This window comes from Onychostruthus taczanowskii, unplaced genomic scaffold (genome assembly GCF_017590055.1).
Source record: "Onychostruthus taczanowskii isolate IOZ18803 unplaced genomic scaffold, ASM1759005v1 scaffold13, whole genome shotgun sequence".
In the NCBI taxonomy this organism is placed as follows: domain Eukaryota; kingdom Metazoa; phylum Chordata; class Aves; order Passeriformes; family Passeridae; genus Onychostruthus; species Onychostruthus taczanowskii.
In genome coordinates, this window is record NW_024498462.1 from 15,056,312 (window position 1) to 15,078,673 (window position 22,362).

A 22,362-nucleotide genomic window follows, 5' to 3' on the forward strand; every position below is an offset into this window, starting at 1 on the left:
GGGCCGAGCCGAGCCGGGCGATGCGGCGGTGAGCGCGGCGGGGCCGGGCGCCGCCGCGATGCTCCGCCGCAGCCTCAGCCGCCTGGTGAGTGCGGGGCCGGGGCGCGGGCGGGCGAAGTTCGCTGTTTTTCTCCGTGTGCCGGGGCCGTTCTCCCGCGGGGGCTCCCGCATCCCCCTCCCCGCGGGGTCCGCCCGCGGCCCCGGCCCCGCCGCGGCGGCTCCGTCCGACCCTGCGACCCCTCCAGAAGTTGCTTTTGCTGCCAGAACCCAAATGCTGTTTTTTTTCGTCCCCGGGGGCTCAGTGGCTCCCCCCGGCGGTGGCGGCGGGGCTGGCCGCGCTGCGCTCCCAGGCTGCTCCGGGGCGGCGCCGCCTCCAGCGCGGCGGGACAAAGCGGGGCCGGCTCCCAAAGCTGCCGGAGGGCTCTGCCCCGGCCGCGTGCTCTTCCTGCCCGGGGCGGGATGCGGGCCGTGCCCCCGCCGCTCCGCCGGCTCCATCCCGAGCCCTTCCCGCTGCCACATAAGCTGCTGGGAGATTGCACCGTGACCTCACTGCTTGGCCTGGGCTCTGTAATTACTCATTTTTTCCTTTTCCGCAGCAAATGTGCGAAAAGCGGTGTTCGGAGATGGTTTCGGGCGCTGCTGTTTATCCAGCAGTGTCACCGATTGCGCAGTGCGTAGTTAGCAAAGTTCCTGGAGTTGGGGCGGTGTGGGTGCTGTCAGCCCCGAGCCCTGCGGGGCTCGCAGCCGCTGCCCGGGCACACCCCGGGACCTGCCGGCATCGAGGGCTCTGCCCGCAGCCGCCGGGATGCGCTTTCCTCTTCGCCTTTGCTTTGCAGCGAGGTGTTTGTGCCAGGTTTCCCAGGCTCGGAGCGCGAGGGACCGTAAATCGCCTTTTTAAGTCTGGAGGTAGCTCTGCGGAGCTTGGCAGGGAAGGGTTTGATTTTTGGGCTGGTTTTCTGTTCGTAGGCGGTGTTTCTGTTGCAGGCTCTGGGTTAGCCCTGTGGAGAACACACCTACCACAACCATTGTTTTGCAGCCTCGGGGAGGGATAGATCAGATGGAACTCGGTGCCTGCCCTGACTTTCTGCCTTTGATGCCTTTGGAGTTCAGCTCTGCCCTGAGTGCTTCCTACCCCACCCACCCTAGCGGGAGTTTTTGTCCCAGTCATGTCGAGAGGCGTTTGTGGTTTGAGGCATCTCCACCGAGTTCAGTTGAAAGCTTTTTTAGGTGGCCGCTTCCTGTGAGCGGGAAGCTGGAGGTGCCTGCCTGGGTTCTGGATCCAGCACCCTCGTCATGAGCAGTCCCTGCCCTGCCCGGGGGTCCCACACCGTCTCTGTGTCACCTCTGAGGGCATGGCGAGGGGGCGTTCAGTGCTGCTGGGGTGTGATGTCCCCTGAGGTGGAGAGAAAACCTCCCTGCACAGCCCAGGTGTTTCCAAAGGCTCTGTGGGGGCCGAGCTGTTGCAGCAGCCCTTTGGGAGGGTAGGGGTGTGTTCTGGCTGGGGGAACAGCTCTGTTCAGGGCCAGCACACACTGCCAGGTCAGCTGCGGTGTTGGTGTGGGCTTTAGACGCTGCTTCCACCTCGTGGCTTTGCGAGCAGCGTTTCAGCAGCAGCGAGCCTTTTATCAGGCTGGCACAAGTGGTGTGGGTCCCCCCGTATCAGCCTTGGCTGATGGAGCAGCTCCTGCCCTGCTGCTGCAGCTCTGCCCTGTCCCCAGCCCTGCAGGGAGCCACGGGAGGCTTGGGGCAGTCCTCGCCCTCCTGCTCCCCCGCAGGAGAGGGCAGCCCGTGCCCGTCTCTCTGGAACTGTCCCCCAGTGCTGTCCTGGATGGGCACTGCCGGGCTTCAGGGGATGCTCATCCTGGGGCCGTGGCATTGCAGAAATTCACTGCAGTTATTAAAGGCTGCAGATGTTCTGACACTTAAGATCCCATTGGGCTGCTCAGACAAACACTGTAACCTCTGTGCTGTGTGGTCTCTGCCTGAGGCTCATAAATACCAACAGTTATTAAAAAATCCTGTTTTCTGTTGTAACTCGCAGCTTAGGCACAATGGAGGTGACTTGCCCTATCAGCGTGACTGTTTGTGGCTCTGTTTTTCCCTCCTATGAACTCTTATCCTGGATAGGGTAGGAAGGGTAGAGTGGTGCATGTGGGTCTGCATAGCTACCTGGGGGTACAGACTGATGCTCTGCAGAAACAAATTGGATTCTGAACTTCGATTTGCACCACCAAAATAATCCCTGTCAAAGGAAGAGCGGGGCTGGGATCGCTGCGGGGAGGTGGGATTGCATTGCCATGGTTAATCCACTTTTAGGAGATACTGTCAACTTGAAATATAACTTTAATTCTTTTTTGGAAACAGATTCTAGCACTGGAGTCTTATTTTTAGTCTCCTGCTGCTTGTACGGCTGTTGTGGGAGGGTGCAGGAGTGGAGTGGGGAAGTGTGGGGGTGTCCAGGGCAGGTTTGGGGGTCACTCTGCTGGGCTCCTCACGGCGCTGGGGTGAGCACTGTGCTCTTCCCAGCTGGCTGGGCAGTGCTGCTGCCTGTGTCTGCATCGCACACCGTGTGACAGCTGTGCCCTGGGGCTGCAGCTCTGCACCACTGCCCTGCCGGGGCTGGGGCAGTGCCCACTGGGGCTGGAGCGAGAGATAAGTGAGGAATGCACAAAGTTACTGATGCCTTGTTTTCACTTTTCCTCCCAATTTGCTTTGATTTAAGGCCAGTCTGGAAGCGAGCCCTGGGTCTGTGACCCTGCTCACGGTGCAGGCACCCCGGGGTGCTGGGTGAGGCACCCCAGGGAGCTCTCCCTCCTCTTGGGGTGCCTGCTGCTGAGCCCAGTGCTCTCTGCTGGGTCTCCTGCCTCTGCAGTCAGTGCAGCTCCTTGCTCTGGTACTCTCCTGTTTGTGTTCAAAACCTAGCACAAGTAAGAAAACAAACAACAGTCTGTAATTGGGAGCACAATTCTTCTGTTGGTGCGTTTGTGCAGAGTGTAACAATAGGACCTTAGTGGTGTTATTCCAGTTTAATGAAATGCCTCGGGGGCTGATCCTCTTTGCTGCCCGTGTGCTGGTAAATCCCTGGTGTTTGGCAGGTGCCGGGCTCCTTGTGAGCTGCTGGTTCTCAGCGCTGTGTGCCTGGTGTGGGGGAGAAGGTGCCTCTTAGGTGGGTGTCAGGGCTGTCCCTGGGCTGGAGCTGTGTGCCTCTGTGCCTGTCACAGGCTGCAGAGATGTTCTCACTGCTCCTGCTGGGGTCTGCACCCCTCTCTGTGTGCCAGCCCTGGGGCACCCCCAGCTCGGTCACGGTCTCCTGCAGGTCCTGCCTGGAGCCCTGCAGATCCTGGAGCCCTGCAGGAGATTCCCACTGAGACCTGTTCAGGTGGCTGGAAAAGGGAAATGGCCCAAAGTCACTCTTTAGGTGGGCAGGCAATTCCCCACTGGCACTGGGAATAGGTGGGAAGGGGCAGGGGTGGATGGGGGGAGCCCCTGGGGTGCACTGGGCAGTGTGGGGCTGTCCCTGCCCAGCTCGGGGTGCTGGGGGTGTGGAAGAGGTCCAAGGCTGTGGTGGAGGATGCTGATTTACATCCCATCTTCAGGATGTGCAGCAAGTGTGTAACAAAATCTATTTTTGCACACAGAGCACATCTGTGATTTTCTTTCACACTTGGGGTTTTTTTTCCACAGAGTGTGAACCAAACATTAGTGTGTGATTGCAGTTCCTACTCTAATAATAAAGATGATTACAGTTAGGAGTTGGAAGCTGTAGGAGTTGTCTTTTCCCCTCCAGTCTAGCCATGTTAACACGTGCAGAGTGAGGCTGCATGTCAGGTACCTTGTACCTGATGCCAGCTTCTGCAGGAAGTGTTTTGCTTTCATTGATGTGACAAAAACCTGCAGGCAGCAAAGGTTGGGGCTGGGGTGTCTCTGTGACACCAGGAGGCAGTTCTGCTTGGAGAAATCCCGCACTTCAAAAGAGTATGGATTTCAATGGAGCCACTTGAGATTTTCATGAAAATCTTTTTGATTTTGTGAGATGTGTTTAGCGTGATAGCAGCATTCCATGTGCTCAGGCAGTTCCCCTGTAGCAGCCACAGGGCAGCTCATGCTTGACCACAGAGAAGTCAAGGGAGGCTCAAATAGGGAAGCTGGAACTGCAAAAAGCTTAGGGCTGCAATCCCTCATTGGGGCTCCTTCCCTGGAAAATGGGGACACAGGAGTTTCTCAGGTTCTGGGGGACATAGGGGTTTATGAAATTCCTGTAACCATTTCCTTTTTAATGTTTCCTAACTGTAGCCTTATTCCCAGAAATAGCTCAGCCATTTGACTAAAAATAAATAAAAATCAAACAAAAAGCTTGGCCTGGGATAAACAGCTGCATGTGTTCATGTGTTCAGTGAAAGTTTGGGAAGTTGGGAATCACTGTAGGGAGGGCTGGAAAGCACCAGTCAAACATTAATGATGAGTGATGCTTCTGATTAAACCTGTGGCATGCTGAAACTCTTCTGTGGAGAATAAGGAGTCTTGGCTCTATTTTCTTCTTCCCTCCATGCCACTTTTGTCCCCAGCTGGTGTTTTGCTAAGAGTAATGATAATTGTCTGGGCTGTGCAGGAGAGGTTCGGAGCTGAGCTGACTGGAGCTGCAGCTGAAGACATGGCAATTTGCTTTTAATAATAAAATTTGTAAAAGCAAGCAGGACATCTATTAATAACAAGCTTTTCAGCCTTGCCTTTAATTTCATCCTGTTGCCTTTGGTTTATGTGTTTCCTTTCTGATTACAACTGCTGTGTTCTGGCTGTACCTGTCTCTAGTGGAGAGATTTATTTTTAAGTGTTAGTTAAAAGCAAAACTGATGGAGAGCATTCAGAGTGTCTCTAAGTCAGACGAAACCTTCACTCCCAAATTAGTTTTTAGCAATGCAGGTTTGGTCCCTGTGAGCATCTTCCTCCCGTGGCACCATGCTTGCATCTCTTGTCCCAAGTGTGTAATTCCTTCCATTGTGGGACTGTGCTCCCTTGGGGGGTTTAAACCTTTGCCAGAAAATGCTGGGCTGGCCAGGTGGGGAGCATCTCAGTGGCTGAGATGTGCCTGCAGAGGAGCTGGCATTGCAGGGTGCCTGGAAGGGGGGATTTTCCAGGCATCTTGGGCACGGGGTGATCGCATGTGCTGTTAACCCCTTTGCCTTTCCCTGAAAACGTCTGCTGGGGGATTTTCCAGGGGAGTTTCCTGTGTTGTGGTGTGTGGGGGCGGGTGCTGGGGCTGGAGGGCAGTGGGGAGGTTTTCCTGCATGGCTCGGGCAGTCACCCACTGGCTCTCTGCCCAAATGTGTCCCCTGCCCAGGGGAGAGGGCAGCAGCTGGTGCCCTGTGCCAGGACAGGCTATCCCGAGGTTATCCTGGGAAACGCCTTACCTCTGCTTCTCAGTGCTCGTGTTGGAAATGTTTCTGTGCTTTCTGAGGTCTGCCTTACCTCTGCATCTAGACTGAAGTCTGCTTCTCAGTGCTCGTGTTGGAAATGTTTCTGTGCTTTCTGAGGTCTGGGAAGGACGGGCTGGTTTTGGGTGCTGTGGGCTTCACCTGCCTGTGCTCTGCCAGCCAGCACCCCTGTGTCCAGGCTGGGCTTGGAGCCCCAAGGTGATGCTGTGGGAGCCACGAGAGCCTGACACGCGTCTGAGCTCTGCCCCTGCCAGCTCCCTCACCTCTTGCAAGTAGACAAGATTTTATTTCCTACTTCAATTAGGAACATTGAGGTTCAGTGGTGGGTTTTTTCAGTGTTTTCCCTTGTTTGCCTGGAGGTTTGCAGCTTTCTGTGACTTGTTGGGGCCATGCAGGTGGTGGGCTGCAGGCAGGGCTGGCCCAGCAGCTGTTGGGTGATCCCTGCTGCCCTGGGAGCTCCCAGCCCTGCAGGAAGGGCACAGGGAAATGGGCTCTGCCCAGAGCCTGCCCTGCCCTTAGGGACACCGTGCCAGTCACAGGGGTCTGCTCATTGCAGGTAGGTAACAAGGATGCTGCTGCTCACCTTGCTGATGGTGGTGAGCCATTTCTGTTACTATTGTTGAAATGACTGTACAGTACTCTTGTGTAGTTTGGCTCACACACCCGTTCCACAGGCTGGCTCCTCCAGCAGCTGCAGCCCCTGCTGTGACAGCACGCTGCAGTTTGCTGAGCTGCCTCCACTCACCCAGCCTGCCACCAGTGCCTTGTTCACCAGCCTTGCCTGAACTGCCTGACGTTTGCTTTGGGCAGCCAGTATTTTGCTTTTTTGCAGTAAGCTTGATTCCAAGACTTGAGCACGGAGTTGTTCCATGGAGTGCTTTAACCCTGCCGTGGGAGGAGGGCCAGGCTGCTGCCTGTGTGCTGCAGGGGATGGCAGTGAGTGGCAAACTGCTTTAAAGCTTCATTTACTAACTTGTAGCCTGGGGGAACTGAAACGTTCCTCTTTTAGAAGGTCTCCTCTTTCCTGCCCTCACCCTGGCAGCAGCACGGCTGCTGGGTCAGGAAAAGCCTGTTCTGCCCAGAGGCTGCAGTGACTTCAGTGGGTATGTATGCATTAAATATACATGCATGCAGTATATGCACATTAAATATGCATCTAAGCAATATCTAGAGATGCATTAAATGTATATATTTATTTTTGCTTACGGGCTCTTTCTCAGGCTGGGCCCAAACCCAGGGAGCTGCTGGGCAGTGGTTGGCACAGGGCACTGCTCTGGTGGTTGCAAAGTGCATTTGGATCCTGGCTCCACGTGGGACAGTGGGGTGGGGAGAGGAGCTGAGGCTCCCTGGTGGGAGGAAAGCTGTCCTAGGTTTTGCTCCTCCTCCTCTGCATTGTTTTTCCTGCTCTCACAGGGATGCTCACTGCCTCAGGTGCTGATCAGAACCAATACTCTCCAAAATGTTTAGCCCCTTCTGCAGCTCCTCTGCCCACTCCTGTGGGCACCTGTTGCCTCCTGCTGACTCTAGTGGGTTTTTCCCCAAACCTCAGTGGTGTTGTTGGGGATGGAATTCCAGCTGAAGCCCATTTAGTCTAAAAGCACATCTCCTCTGGCCATCCACATCTCCTGGGTCTGAGTTGTGGAATTGATAGCGCTTCAGAGATGTTTGTCCTGCCCTCCTTAATGAGAGCTGAGTGCATGATCCAGTTGTTTGTAAAGAGCTTTTTGTTTTCCTCCTGCAGCAGAAGGAGGGCTAAGCCCCTGCAAGGCTGTTCTAGCTGGGTATTTTGCTCTCAAATCAGGTTTTTCTATTCTATTTCCCGTTTTGAGCAAGATTCCTGTTGAACTCCATTGTGGCCTTTGCTGAGTAATGCTTTGCTGCAGGCTTTTTGCTCTTGTTTTCAGCTGATTTTCAGGATCTGTAGGTGAAAGGACTCCAGCCTTGTTTATGGAGGGCTTGGTAATTTTTTGCTGTATGTTTTCAGAGAATCTCTTCATCTGGCATGTACCTTAACAAGATTCTGTGAGATGATTGAAGTGGGAAACAGAGACATTGCTCACTTGGTTGACGTAATTTGTTTGCACTATTGTGGCAAATGCACTGATTTGCAATCCAGAGGGATCCTCTGTTTCTGGTGCTGTAAAGGACCTAGAAAAGCTGAGTAAGATGTGCAACAGGCAAGGCCAGACAATTTGAAGCGCTTCTTTGGTGCTGCCATCCAAGATCTCTTCAGCAGTAATACAAATTAAATACTGCTTGACTGCAGCGACGCTGTGCTCTGCTGCTGGAGTCTCAATTGGCTTAAGAGAGGAAAAAAATAAAAAAATACATCTCACTGCCGGGAAATTAAATGCAGGGAGAAAAAAATCCACTTTTGTGAGCAGCCCTTCCATCTTTTATTATGATTTCTGTGTAATTCCTCCCCAGCAGTCATACCAAGCCAAGCAGCTGCTGTCTGCAGGGACTCAGACTGCACTCAGGGGGCTGCAAAGCCAGCCTTGAAATGCAGTATTAATGAATTTTATTTCTGTTTGCTCTGGGTGGTGTTTTGCATGCCTCTTTTGTTGGGTCTGAGTTGTGGAAGGTTTTATTCTTTTTGTTTTTTCCTCCTTCCTTACAGCTCACCTTTTCTTACATTGTTTGCTCAGGGAGGGAGTGCAGTAAAACTCAGCTGTGATGCCCGCAGGGCTGTTGTCCTGTATCAGCCAAATTGATAGTGTGGAGCACATAGTTTCCGTGGGGTGGATTCTCCTGGGGCAGTTGACTGGGTGGAAGTGGGACTTTCCACTTGGTGAGTAGCACTGCAGTGAGTGCAGGGTGGGAAGCAGGCAGAGAGAGGAAACCTTGGGAGAAGGAGCTCGTGTTGAGCGGGAACGCCCTGGTGCCTGGCTAAGGAAGAGCCTGATGGGCTGGAGATGGCTGAGCCATCCCCAGGGATGCTTTGCAGCACGGGATGGGCTCTGCAGCTGGGGGGAACCACGGGGGAACCCCCAGGCTGAGGTGCCAGAGCCAGGGAAACCTCAGCCTCATGTGCCTGCAGCTCTGCTGGGCACTGCCCATCTCTGCCCTGCTGCCATCCCAGCCTCATGTGCCTGCAGCTCTACTGGGCAGTGCCCATCTCTGCCCTGCTGCCATCCCAGGCTGTGTGTGCAGCTCTGGGCAGTGCCCATCTCTGCCCTGCTGCCATCCCAGGCTGTGTGTGCAGCTCTGGGCAGTGCCCACCTCTGCCCTGCTGCCATCCCAGCCTGTGTGTGCAGCTCTGCTGGGCTGTGCTGGGCACTGCTCAGCTCTGCCCTGCTGCCTTCCCCAGCCCTGCTGGAACAGCAGCCAAAGGATTTCCTGCAGATAAACAGTTCTGGGCCACATGGTGATGATTTCTGTCCTGGCTGGGCGGATTTCACTGATCCAGTATCCTGGTGTGACTGTGCCTGGAAGCCCCAAGGATGAATCTGTTGGTCATTGTGGTACCCAGAGATGGAAATGTTCCCAGTGTGGTCTGGGTCATGTGGAGCTGACTTTGGCTGTGGAGCAAGGGGTGAAGTAGGTGATTTCTACCTCTGTTCCCTTTCATCTCCTGCTGCTTCTGTGGAACCATTTGTCTGTAGTACAGCAAGGGACAGAGTTAGAACACCACAGCTTTTATGGTTTTGGAGTTGAAAAGCTTGCTCTGAACCCATGTGAGTTAGGAGCATGGCAGGTGCTGGGACCTTGGGTACCCAGTGTGGGGTTGAGGCACCCTGGGATGCTGTGCAGGACTCAGGGAGTCCCTGCAGGCTGGACCTGCCCTGTCCTCCCTCCTGGGGCTGCTGGGGAGTCAGGACAGCTTCCCTGGGGGAGGCTTGGTCTGGGGATGGCTCTGGGCAGCTCTGGGGGGACAGCCCTGCCTTCGGGGGTGCTGTGGTGAGGTGTGCCCTGGCAGGGCAGCCTGCAGCCTCTGCCCTGGAGTGTGCTCAGCCAGGCAGGCTTGCTTCCCAGGGGAAAGGGAAGAAACTGCTCTGGGAAATGGGCTTCTCGCCAGTCAGCTGGCAGCCTGGCTCTGAAATGCTGGGAAAACTTAAAAAGGGGCGAAATGTTTGTAGGTGGCGGAGGTTAGAGTAACGTCTGGCCGAGCTGGGATACATAACATAGTATTTAGGGGTTTTTTGTTTCCATAACTGAAGAGCTCAGGCTTTCAGAGGACCAGAAAACAACGGGAAAACCAACAAATTACAGCTCTGCTGGGTGGTGCAAGCACTGACAGTTGCAAACTGGGAGTTTTTTTCCATTTTGCTCTTATTTCACTTTTTGCCAGGCCAAATCACTGCTCTGGAGAGCTTGCTGCCCTGCTAAAATAGCTGCTGATGAACAGACATATGTGCACAGCTTGAGCCGGGGAGAGGAGGGAGGAAGAGTTTTGAAGACAGGAAGACCTCGTTGTATTTGCTTTGTGACCTCTGCAAAACATTTGGCTCTTATTCAAAGTCCTTTTTCTGTTCTCCAGCCTGAAGTGTTCCTATGAGCCTGAATTTTATATGCTGGCGGCATGCTGGTCGAACTTTTCTTTTGGATTGCCAAAAATAAAGATCTGCTGCCTGTATTTCAAGATGAGCAATGGTTTCATAACCCTGGCTGCCAGCAGGGCAGGGAGAAGAAGAATTGAGATGCTGAAAACTTCCGAAGGTCGGCGCTTGTGTTTGAGCAGGAGCAGCAGATTTTGCAGCAGACAGCAGCACTGGAGTAATGCTGCCCCAGTGGGGCAAATCCTCTCTGGGTTTGGCTTTCTGCATCACTCGTAGGCCTGGCTCTGTGCAGAGTGCTGCTGAACAGAAGCTCTGATTGCAGCCATTGTGGCATGCTTGCTGGGAAGATGCAGAGCTGCCTGGTTTGAGGGTAGACTGCCTCCAGAAGGAAAAACAAAATCCGTGCCAAAAAAGGTCTTTTCAGCTGTCACCCCTGTGCACAGCACTCCTCAAGTCCAGGATAGGGCTGGGCTCTCCTTTGAATTTATTATATAGGGAAAAAAAACTTTTCTATTTCCTCTCTCCACCCTTACAAAATCTTTCAAGTAGCCTTTTCCCCTGTTCTCTCCACCCAGCCACGTCTCTGTAGGTTTTTATCAGTGGCTTTGTTGGCTAAGTCAGCTTTTCCAGGAAGTGCAGCCTGGCTGGGCTCTGCTGTTCCCCAGCCCGCTGTCCTTGCTGAAGGTGATCTCCCTCTCAGACCACGCGGTGAGGCAGCAGCTCCTGGGGACAGAGGGGACATGGGGGTGGGCTCTGGCTGCTGCCCCTCGCTTGGCTGCCCTCCACTTGCTGTAAGGATGCTGTGCTCTGGTTCTGGTGCTGTGCTGGAGCTCATCGTGTGCTGCTGTATCATCCCAGGGATGAGGGCTGGGTGCTGAGCCCCATCACCTGCCAAAGCCCCCAGGCACTGCCCTTTTCCCAAGGCTCCTCTTCTTTAGGGCTGGGGGCTCTCATGGATGCCCCTGCTGGCCCCCATTTGGCTGGAGCTGGCTCGACCCAGCGGTCAGTCCTTGGTGGTCATGTTGTGTTCCTGGCTGAAATACCAATGGGAGCTTCAGCCTCAGCCCAGGAGAAGGGATCCTGGTTTAAATTTCAACCTGCTGTTTTCCCAAGCTACCAGTCTTGCCATCCTGCTTAGGAGTGAGCAGCAAAGTCCCATCCAGTGGGAAATGAGGTCGGGCAGCGTGTGCCTTCAGCCCTTCCCCGTGGACCTATGAGCTCCCAGTGTTTCAGATACTGTTGGCTGGCTGGTTTTTCCAAGGTCTGTGCGTGTTATTGACCCTTTGATAGGGACAGGGAGCCTGGTGGGGTTGGTGCTGATCCATGGAGCTCCCTCTCTAAATCAGGAGATCTGCTGGAAGATGTGGTCGGTGTGGGTAAGCACAGTCCAAGCTGCTGAATTATTGAGGGTGTTCTCAAAGCACCACTTGTGCCCTCATAGGAATGACTAAGGACAAAGAGTCACGGGAAAATTGGCAAGAAGAAATCTCAATTAAAAATGCATTGGTTGGGCAATGAGGCTGATGGATGTTTTGGGGAGGTTACTGTAAATTTATGGAGGCTTTTTAAAATTGTGGCTGTGTTTTCCTTTGTTCTTCTGAGGCTAAATGAAACAGGAGCTAGAACAGGCTGTTTTGGGAGGTGCTGTTATTTTTGCAAGCTTTTTTTGTAAATCAGGTCGCCTTCTCTACAACTTTTATCATAAATGGAGCAATACAGGAGCAATTAGACTTCAAACTATTCATGAACTTGAAGCCTAGTAGTGTGATTTAATCTTTTACATATATTTAATATAATTTCATTCAAATGTTTGAGCTTTGTACTTGTACTGTAGCATCTCTGGGTTTAGCAGATGATCTTTTTTAAATGCCTGTGGTTTTTATTAGATCTGTTTTCTATGAGTTATTTGTGTTTACGTTGTGGCTTAAAGTTATCTTCAGCAAACATGAAAGAAGTTTTTTTTTACTAGTTAGTTCTGGTTTTGGTGTTTTCTGGAACTGTAGTAAATCAAAAGCTGGTGGTTTTTTAGTTTTACTTCTGCTGCTGCTTTTTTTCTGGAAACAGGGCCAGAAGGTAGCACAGACACTTGCTTTCCATATGGGGGATATAATTAAACACTCTGTTTGCAGCTGCCCTAGAAATAGTCCCCTTGAAGTGGCTGCTTGTCAGCGGTGGCTGCAGAGCACAGGTTCACCTCTCCTGTTGAACTCAGTCTAACTCCATTAATTTTTACCCAGGCTTGCTAATTTTTACCCAGGTTTGCAGCTTTTATCCGGTGCCATCTGGGTGCTGTGGTGGATTCCCAGAAAGTGGGGAGGGGTGCTGAGGAGGGGCTCTCCCCACAGCAGGCAGGATCCTGTGCTGGGAGGGACATTCCTGTGGGAGGAGGGCACAGATGGAGAAGGGGAAAGGGGCACGAAGGGACAGTTCCCCAAACTCAGGCAGAGAATTTGGGGACTGCTGTGGGCTGCAAAGGTAATTCTGCCATCTCTCTGCAATGCTCCAACAGCTTCAAGTCATCAATATGTTGGGTTATTAATTGCATCCGTGGGCATTTTTAATCCTGGCCTGATACCTTCAAATCATACCTGTTCTTGTCTCCTCAAAGAAAAATTTATGGTGGAATGCCAAGCCTCAGGTGATCTTCCATGGGCATAGATGGGTTTTCTAAGTTTGGGCAATGTAAGAAAATAGCCATTATCCCCCTAATGCCTTGATTTCAGAACTGCTTCTGGCAAAACGTGGGCTTTATAAAAGGCACAAGTATGGGAGGGCTGGGTTACACCAGAGCATTTTCCAGAACCCGTTCACGTGTGAGTTTCTCCCTGGCAGAGAAGGGGGTGCTGCAGCAGCAGCCCTGTGTGCCATGCTGGTGCAGCCGGGCCCCTGGAGCTGCCCTGGGGCGAAGCCAGGACGGGCAGCCGGCTGCCAGCCTGGGGATCCAGGCACAGCAGCCTCGCCTGCCTCACCTTCACCCCCTGTGATTTGTACCTGCCTCTGTGTTGTGTTCCAGCTGAGCTCCTTCAGAAGGCTGGTTTGGATGCCCTGCTGAGGGATTGACTCGCTGGTAGGCTTGGTTAGGCACCGGGGCAGTGGAACAGGAGCTCTGAGCTGGAGCTTGAAGCGCATTGCAGGACAGAGCATCATCTTAGGTGATGCAGACAGGATGGTGCTCTGCTCAGAAAGGCCTCCTTCCCTCCCTCCTCTCGGTTCCTGCTGTCTGCAGTGTCCCCCTGGTGCTGCTTTGATGTGTGCCAGCTGCTGGGAGCCTTCTGGGTGGCAGGGACACGGTACAGCAGGTGGGGCTGTGGTCACCTACTGCATCCCCACATCCCCCAGGCTCGGTGGGACAATGCAGTGTGGCTTCCCTGGCACTGTGCCCACACTGTGCCCAGTCTGGCACTGCTGGTCCCTACAGACAGCTCTGCTTCTCCCAGTGCTCACACAAACAGCTCTGGCCCAGGGAGATGACAAAGTGCCTAGGAAGGGAATGCAGTTCTTTATTTTCTTGAGTAATCCTTTTGGCAGGCTTGGCTCAAAGCAGCAGGAGAAACTCTGGCTTTTGCCTGCACCAGCTCACTCCAGCACTGTGAGCTGTGGGCTGTGTAGAACCCCACCAGGCAGCAAGGCAGCTGCTTGAATTGCATCCAAGTAATATTTTTTTTTTTCTGCCATCAGAATTAAAATTTTTCATGAAAGGCAGTCGGAAAAAGTCGTCTAAATCCTCTCCCTGCTAATCTGCATATTTTATAATTTTCCCAAAAGCTGGCAGTTATTCCCTAAATCTGCCTCTAAGTCTCTGTTGAGAGCTGTGATTAAGACGTAGCAATCTATTAACGACCCGGAGGGCCGGGCTGGGCTCCTCCTGGGGACAGCTTTGAGCTGCTGAGCTCAGCCAGCACCTCCTGCACGGGCTGGGCTCTGCTCACCTGCTGGGGCTGGACAGGGATGGGATGTGAAGCCTTCCAGCTTCTGGTGTGGCTGTGGGCAGGTGTGACTCCGTGGGGTGTTGAGGGAGTGGGAAATGAAGTGCTGTGAGTGCTGGGAGCCTGGGAGACCCTGGAGGGAGCACCATGGGGTTACAGTGCCACTCTTACCCTGGCATTGCACTCATTGTGTAGGTGATGCTGCAGCTGAACAACAGGGGGTTGAGGGGTGAAAGCCCTCCTAGGAGCTGGTGCTGAGCTCCGTGTCGCTTGGGCGCCACACCTGGATTTGGGCTCTCCTTGGCTCCTGCTTCACATGCACCATGCTCTCTGTGGATAGTCCGGAAATCCTTGTGAACACTTTTCCAGAAGTGCTTGAAGCAGAACTTGGTGGCTTCCGTGGCAGTGCGTGTGAGTGGCAGACCCTCACCCTGCCCCTTCCCAGGCCGTGCCAGCGGGCAGGGGAAGCTGTCACTTCCTCCCCGTGCTGGAAGGATGGTCCCCAGGCACGCCTGGCTCCAGAGCCTGGACAGGGGCACGGCGGGGACCAGCGTGGGGACGTCTGTCTCAGCTGCCTGGTACTGCTGTGGCGTGGATGGATGGCTCTGCCTCCTGCTCCTGGGGCACAGGTTGGTCAGAGCGTGGCTGGCACCTCCATCGTGCAGCAGATACATCAGGGAGCCTTTTTTGGGTCTAGTTTGTAGTTCAGAAGAGGGGCTGTTTGCTGCTGCTGTGGTGGTGGTGTGGCTGGGAGCATGGTGGCATTCCCTAGCTGGGAATGTGTGCCAGCCCTGCCCAGTTTGGGAGCTGGTGGAGGTGGTTGTTGCTGGGGGTGCTGGTGGCTGCTGCTGGCTCTGTCGGGAGTGCAGGGACATCGTGTGGGGCATGAGGATCCTCCTGCTCTAAGCAGCAGCCTGGAGGTGTGAGGATGGCTGCAGTGGGAGCGGTCAGACCTCCCCAGGTACAGGCATGGTGTAAGAACACTTCTTTAATTACAGGTGTGCAGACATGGGTGGGAAACAGAGGAAGGGAAGAGCTCCTGCTTCCTTTGGGCAGAACCTGCTCCTGGTGCAGCAGGATCCATTCAGTTGTTGCTGCTCCATGTCCACAGGTTTTAACTGTTTAAGTTTTTGGTTTTGACAATTCACCCAAGCAGCAGCTAGTCTCAGGCCTTCTGTCTTAGCCTGTTTTTTTCAGAGCACCTTTTCTCTAGCTGGGTTTTGTTTGCACCTTGCCAAGTTGCCTGTGATGAGCCCTTTGGATGAGGGATGCTGGGCTGGATCCTGGGCTCCTGGAGCATCCATCTGCAGAGGCTGAGCCTGTGCTGGGCAGCTGACTCGGGACAGGCATTTGGCAGTTCTGACACCTGCTCTGGTGGGGTTTCAAAGCAAGCAAGCTGTAGGGTTGAGGATTAGTATGGCTAAGTGGAGTATGAAGAGTGTTTGCTGGTGTTTTAGCAGCTCTGCTGCCTGATAATGCCCTCGAACCATAGACTGACAAATGTCTTCCCTAGTCATGTTTTAAAATTCGAAAACTGAACTCTAAGGAGATCTTACCCTGGTCTAACACCACTCTTTCCCCCTCACCCCTCTTCCCCTCTTCTATTTGCTCTTAGTGAGTATTTTAAATTCATTGTGTAATTTTAAGTTCAGCATCACAAAATGCTTCCTGGTGCTGGCCAGGTCTTCTCCCTTGGCTGTGACCATCTGTGGCAAGGACACTTCGCTAAATGAAAGGGGGAACCTTTTTTCAGTGAAAAGCTGATTTTTAAACTATTGCACAGTTCTGTTGCTTTTGAAAATAAAGTTTTCTGGTTCAGTGAGAAACCAGAGTGTTCTGGGCTGGCCAGAGCTGGAGGCTGATGGAGACAGAGCTCACGGTGCTGCCTCAGCCCCTGAGAGCTGCAGGGACCTGCCTGGCCTCGGCTTTGTCGCAGGCTGGGAAGGTTTTGAGAGAAGTTACCAGAAGCTGGAAATGCTGAAGAGTTACATTGAAGTAGAGGTGCTCTGGTGCTTTTGGTGCATTCAGGTACTTTGTTTAGTATGTGTTAACATCCTCTCCTTTGGATAGGGGGGTTTGTCTGTGGTTTGCAGGGTGCTGTCACCCCTGAGGGGTGGCTGGGTCTGTGCTGGAGCCCCGTGCTGCTGCTCACAGGTGTCTTTGGCTGTGTTGTCCTGCAGAGCAGCCTTTCTTCCCTGCTGAGGTTATTCCTGCTGCTGCTCACAGGTGTCTTTGGCTGTGTTGTCCTGCAGAGCAGCCTTTCTGAGGTTATTCTGCTGCAGTTCCCTTGTCCTGCTGCTGAGCAGCGGGGCTGTCATCAGGCCCCCATGACAGGAGGCTGACATTCACTTGTGACATCTCATTCTGCTTTAAATTAAACCCCCAGCAAGCCCAGCTGGCTTCCCAGCACCATGTGTGTCATCCTGAGGAGTTTGTGCTGTGAAACTGTCTGCTTCATCATTCGTGATTTTAGCTGAGATTTTTAAATAGCAGAAGCAGACCCTTTTGGGTTTTTGAGCTCAGCACTAAATCTGTGTGTACCAGTGTGGTGGTGAGACATTTTGCATGGGTTTGAGGGTTGGACAGAAGAGTGAGTGTAAGGGAGGGTGCAGTTGCCATCATCCTCCATGCAGTGAATAAACCCAGAACTGAAGGATTCTCCAGGTCAGGACTAGGAAGAGATGTAGAGATGCTGAATTATATTCCTAATGCCTTGAAGTGCTTGTTAAAGACACACTCCTTCAAGAAGGAAAAAATCACCTGCCCCAGGCTGCAGATACAGGCAGCAGCTGTCCTGCACAGGGCAGCAGTGCAGTGACCTGTGCTGGTGGGCTGATGGCTGACCAAAGGTGTATGTCAGGCCCAGCACATCCTTGGTGTTGCTAGATGACCTCAGGTGTTCTTCATCCTCTGTGCTGTGGCATGGAGGTGGATTGTGGAGTTGCAGCTGCCTCGTTGCCAGCGAGCAGCGCGGTGCACTGAGGAGCTGGAAGCACGAATGCAGACATTTGGGTTCTTGGGAGCTAACAGCTGTTTCTCCCTTTGCTGGCCCGCAGTGTGCTGGCGAGGAGAAGCGCGTGGGCACGCGCACCGTGGTGGTGGGGCACCGGCCCGTGCCGGACACCGAGGCGTACGTGGCACAGAAGTTCTGTGACAACAGGATCGTCTCCTCCAAGGTGAGCCCCCCTGCCCCCTCGGGTGCTCCCCCTGCTCTCCTCTGGTGCTGGGTTTGGAAGCTGGGAGAGCCCGAATTCCTCGAGGATGGAGGCAAAGGTGTCTCTGCAAGTGGAGCGGCCTGGTGCTCCTTACACGCAGCTCCAGGCTCTCTCTTGGTGGTTTTTTTTTTTACCCTCTCAGTGGTAGTGGCAGTATGGACAAGTTCCTTTCTTGTAGGCTGGATGGGAGCAAAGCACGTGGACTCGTTGATTTTGTGGGGTTGGGGATTTTTTTGGTGTGTTTTTTAAAGTTTTCTGGCATCCCCTTTGGGAAGAAGAGACAGGTTAGGTGTATAGTACAGCGTGAGATAACAGCAGCTCAAATTTGCAGAAGGGAGTGGCATTATTTTATAAAGGGACATAAAAATATGATTCCCTTTTTTTTTTATTTTATTCTGTTGGATTTTTCTTTCTTGAGATAGGACAAAAATAACCATGCTCTGTTTATCCCTTTGGATGAAAGGGGGGGAAACATTCATATGGTATTAATGCAGCTTTTGTTTATGGTGGAAAACTGTGATGACACCCATCTGCCTTCTGCTTAGCTTTTTTCCATGACATTCATGAAGCTATTTCTAAAGATTTGAAGCCAATTTGAGTAAAATATCAAACAAGTGGCATTCCATATTGTCAACACAGCTGGATACGTATGCCAGTGCTCAGCATACACTTAGGCTTCAGTTTTGCTGTACTTGAGCTGCAAAAGGGTTTTTCCCTCTCCTTTGTTTCTTTGTACATCTTGGATCTTATCTGTTTTTGAATGTCTGGGTTTATTTTTGGGAAAAGCTTTCATTCTGTCCATGTTTAGTTTGTGTAGCATTGCCATTGATGTTTCCCTGGCACACAGGAGGGGCTTTCAGTGAGAATACCTTCCCCCAGCTGAGCTCCCTCCCTGACAAATGGTTTGCTTTAGCACTAATTTTAGTTCTTCCTTGATTTATTTTTGAATGTTATGTCCTTGCTCTTTTTTCCTTTTATATTTGCTAGGCCTGGGACCTGACCAGTCTCTTTATAATTAAGTGGACATTGGTCTTGAGACTTGACTGCTTATTTTTTTATTCCAGACAGACTGAAAGATACATATTAGACCCATTATTTTCCATGTTGTTCTTAAATTTTACATGCTTTCCAAATGATTCAGCAGCCTTCTTAAAATTATAATGAAGCACAACTTAATGCTGAATTTGTATGGGCAAGCATGGCTTTTTTTCCCCTTTTTTTTTTAAACAAAAGTAGCTCTAAGATGGTTTTGGGAATTTGGAGAAGATGTACCCACTGTGGGCTATGTTGTAATGAAATCACCTGTGTACAAATGAATTTTTAAAAGTTGTATCACTGTGAGCCACTTCTGCACTCCAGCAGAGAGAGCTGGAGCAGGAATTTGGAGCAGGAATTTGGTGGCATCTGAGCACCAGCTGCACTGTGCTCCTGGCTTGGCTCTGGAGCCCTGCAGGCTGCTCAGGCAGCTCGCTGTGCTGCCCTTGCCGTGTCAGAGCAGAGCTGCTCTCCCCTCTGTGCTCATTTGTGGCTCTGCTCCGTGTCGGCCGCGTGCCTCGCTGTGTTTGAGTGCCCCTCTCTGCCCGCAGTACACCCTCTGGAACTTCCTCCCGAAGAACCTTTTTGAGCAGTTTCGAAGAATTGCCAACTTCTACTTCCTCATCATCTTCCTCGTGCAGGTAAGAGCTTTTTGGTGGCTCTCGGGCCAGGCCTCGCCGGGGGCCGTGGGCTCTCGGGCACCGCCAGGAGCTGTGGGCTCGGGCCTCGCCGGGGGCCATGGGCTCTCGGGCACTGCCGGGGCCGTGGGCTCTCGGCACCGGGCCGTGGGCTCTCGGGGGCCGTGGGCTCTCCGCACCGGGGCCATGGGCTCTCGGGCACCGCCAGGAGCTGTGGGCTCTCGGGCACCGCCGGGGGCCGTGGGCTCTCGGCACCGGGCCATGGTTCTCGGGACGGGGCTGTGGCTCTTGGGCACTGGGGGCCGTGGGCTCTCCGCACCGGGGCCATGGGCTCTCGGGCACCGCCAGGAGCTGTGGGCTCTCGGGCACCGCCGGGGCCATGGGCTCTCGGCACCGGGCCGTGGGCTCTCGGGGGCCCTGGCTCTCGGCACTGGGCCGTGGGCTCTTGGGGGCCGTGGCTCTCAGGCACCGGGCCGCGGCTCTCAGGCACCGGGGATGTGCCCTCTCCGCACCGGGCCGTGGCCCTCAGGCCTAGGCCGTGGCTCTCGGGACGGGGCTGTGGCTCTTGGGCACTGGGGGCCGTGTGCTCTCGGCACCGGGCCGTGGCTCTCGGGCCGGGGATGTGGCCTCTCCGCACCGGGCCGTGGGCTCTCCGGGGCCGTGGCTCTCAGGCACCGGGCCGTGGCTCTCGGGCCGGGGATGTGGCCTCTCCACACCGGGATGTGGCTCTCGGGCCTGGGCCGTGGCTCTCGGGCCGGGGATGTGGCTCTCGGGCACTGGGGGCCATGGGCTCTCCGCACCGGGCCGTGGCCCTCGGGCCTGGGCCGTGGCTCTCAGGCCGGGGATGTGGCCTCTCCGCACCGGGATGTGGCCCTCGGGCCTGGGCCGTGGCTCTTGGTCCGGGGATGTGGCTCTCAGCATGGAGCTATCACGCTCTCCCAGGCTCCTGTTTAAACGATGAGTGCCTGGAATGTTTTGCCTGTGCAGTAAGGGGCTCTGATTTCCAGTCGCTCTGGCTGCTGCAGGAGCAGGGATCCCTCACGGCCGTGTGTGGCTCCTCTGGCAGTGTGACATGAAAGGCCAATTTACTCTGCCGTCAGCTGGCTTGCCTCCATCTCTTCATTTCGCTGGCGTTGCTCCATTTTGTCAGACCCAATTTGTAATTTGCCTTGAACTGAAGCGATACCCTGGAGTCAGGATGTCCTTTTTGTGTAGCTGGCCACTTAGTGACGTGCTATTACATTTTATCTATTGACCCTCTGGCCGTGAAGAACATGGAATATTCCTGATTATAGCTACAAACCGGGCTTGTCTAGCTGCTTGCCCGTTTTAGGCACAGGTCTGTGCAGGTGAGAGAAGAGCCTGGCTGTTCCTCCTTGCCTTTATTCTGTGAGCACCTCTAAAATCAGGACACAGCCCTCGTGGTGAAGTAGAGAACAAACAAAGCCAGCTGAGCAGAGCCCAGCCTGGCAGCCCTGATCCACTGGCTGCTTACAGAGCAGCCCCCTGCCCCCAGGTGCCTGTCATGCTGGGACATGACTTGCCTTAAAAAGGCACTCAGGGCCACTCCACTCATTTTGAATACCAAGGGTTATGTCTTGAAAAATGTCACCTATATCTTGAATATAAAGATTCATTTAAATGTCTGTAAGCTAATGGGGTTGTCCCCACTGAGTGCTGCATGAGGAGCGCAGTGTCACAGTGCTGGAGGAATTGCCTGGTGCACCTGCACTACCTGCTGTGAAACATTTAATCAAAATGTCTGTTTCTCTGTGATTGCAGATCCAGATCTTTGTAAGACAAAGTAGGTGCATTCAACGTAAAACACTCTGCACACAAACAGATACAAATTCCTTTGGTTCATCTGTTGCAGCTCTCACGGGAGCCTGCAGGGAATCTCCTGGCAGAAGGGGCTGGCCTGGGGTGAGCACAGTCCCAGTGTGTTTGTAGACAGACCAAGCTGGTGGCAATAAGCTGTTTTAGGAACCTGCAGAGAGTCTCTTTGAGGAGGAAACTGGAGGTAACTTTTGGAGTGTGGTCCTTAGTGCCCTAAGGAATCTCCTAAGAAGAAACTCTTAAGTAACAGGAGGACTTTGTCACTTTTAAGTGGATTCAAATTAAGCTGCTGAAGTCCTAAACCAGTCCAAATATAGTTTCAGAGGCATCTGCCTTTCTCCTGGCTTGTTGCTTGTGTGTCCCTCAGCTTTTCACCAAGCCACAAAGGGGAAGAGTAGTGTCCAACCACAGGGTTTTTGCAGGGAGTCCAAACTCCAAATACATATATGAATTATTCCAGCACTTCATCTGATGTTACGTTCCTATATCTGTGTGGACAGAAATTGTGCTTTTAAAATACAAATACATGCAACTATAACTTGTCCAGTGCAGGAAACTGTCCTGCTGGGCAGCAGGAGGTCCTCCACTTTGCCTTTCTCAGCAGAAAGCCAAAGTTCTTTTTGGATTCCCAAGACCTGTCCAATTTTTGCAAGATAACTTTTGGCTTACTGGCCTAAGCTTCATGACGCTGCCCTGGTGAGTGGCCATCACATGTGCAGTGTAGTGTGTGACACTTGGCACTATCCTCACTCAGAGCTGTTCCTCCAAAGTGTGGTTTCCACCAGACTTTCTGCTTGGGAACACTTTACACCCATTTGAGTGAGACAGGGCTTCGTGTACCTGGAAATACTTTTGGTGTTTATCTTGGTTTACCCTCCTGCTGCTTAACTCATCTGCCATTTATCTGGCTGCTTCTTGTGGTGTATCTTTTCCACTTCAGAATCTTGTGGCTGCTCTCTCTGGGCTCAGTAATGCAGGGTAATATTGCAGTGTACAGCACTTCATAGTCAAAAATGTCCACGTAGCTGATAAGAGGAGTCCTGTCCTTAGCACAGCTTTTTACAGGCAGCCTGAAACAATAAATATCCAAATGCTGCTGTTATGTGAGCGTGCTGGGGAAGCACAAACAAGAGACAAAGTCCCTTTGTGGGGACACAAAGCCTTTCTGCTGAGCTTCCCTGTCCCTTTCATCAGAGCCCTCATCTGCTGCTCGTGCTCCCAGTCTCTCCTGGAGCAGCAGGGAACATGACCAGTTTGTGGTGTATTGCTTTGGGAGGTGGGAAGTGCTCCCTGTCCCTTATGAACCATTCTTACCCTTTGGGCCACATCCTGGTCCAGTCAGGAGCAGCAGCAGTTTCCCACAGCCTGCAGGTTTCACTGCTGATTAAGGCCCTTGGTCTTCCCTTGGTGCTGGCTCGAGCACTGCAGTGAGCTCAGGAAGGATCCAGCTCTGCCCCAGGGCCCCTCTGCAGCCATGGTGCCTACATCATCCTCTGAGCTCCAAATTTGAGAGCCTAAAGACAAAGCCTGGAGTTCTGTTTTACTTAAATATTCATGTTCTGTTCTGCAGTATATTTCATAGGTAATTTGGGCTGATGGCTGTTATTTTTAGCCTCCCAATGTCAGTGGTTCAAGATGACTGGTGCTTCCCTTTCATTACCAGCCCTTCCTTCCCTTTCTCCCCTGCTAGGCTCTGACCTGCCCTCAGTGGGATAAGCACCCTTTTCCCCCCATGACCAAAGTCTTGGTTTCTTCTGCTGCCTGAACCCCAGGGCTCAGCA

At 53.1% G+C, this 22,362-nt stretch overlaps 1 protein-coding gene across 4 annotated transcripts in view; it reads left to right on the plus strand.

Annotated features, from left to right (window-relative positions):
* ATP11C (ATPase phospholipid transporting 11C) overlaps nt 1-22,362 on the plus strand; it is a 54,127-nt gene continuing 31,765 nt past the window's right edge. For all 4 annotated transcript variants that reach the window (XR_005952065.1, XM_041396500.1, XM_041396502.1 and 1 more), the window contains exons 1-3: nt 1-85; nt 16,914-17,033; nt 18,659-18,748. Coding sequence is in view for 3 of the 4 variants with exons in the window: in XM_041396500.1 (XP_041252434.1) it covers nt 59-85; nt 16,914-17,033; nt 18,659-18,748 (237 nt within the window). In the remaining variant the exon portion in view is untranslated. The remainder of the gene's footprint in view (nt 86-16,913; nt 17,034-18,658; nt 18,749-22,362) is intronic.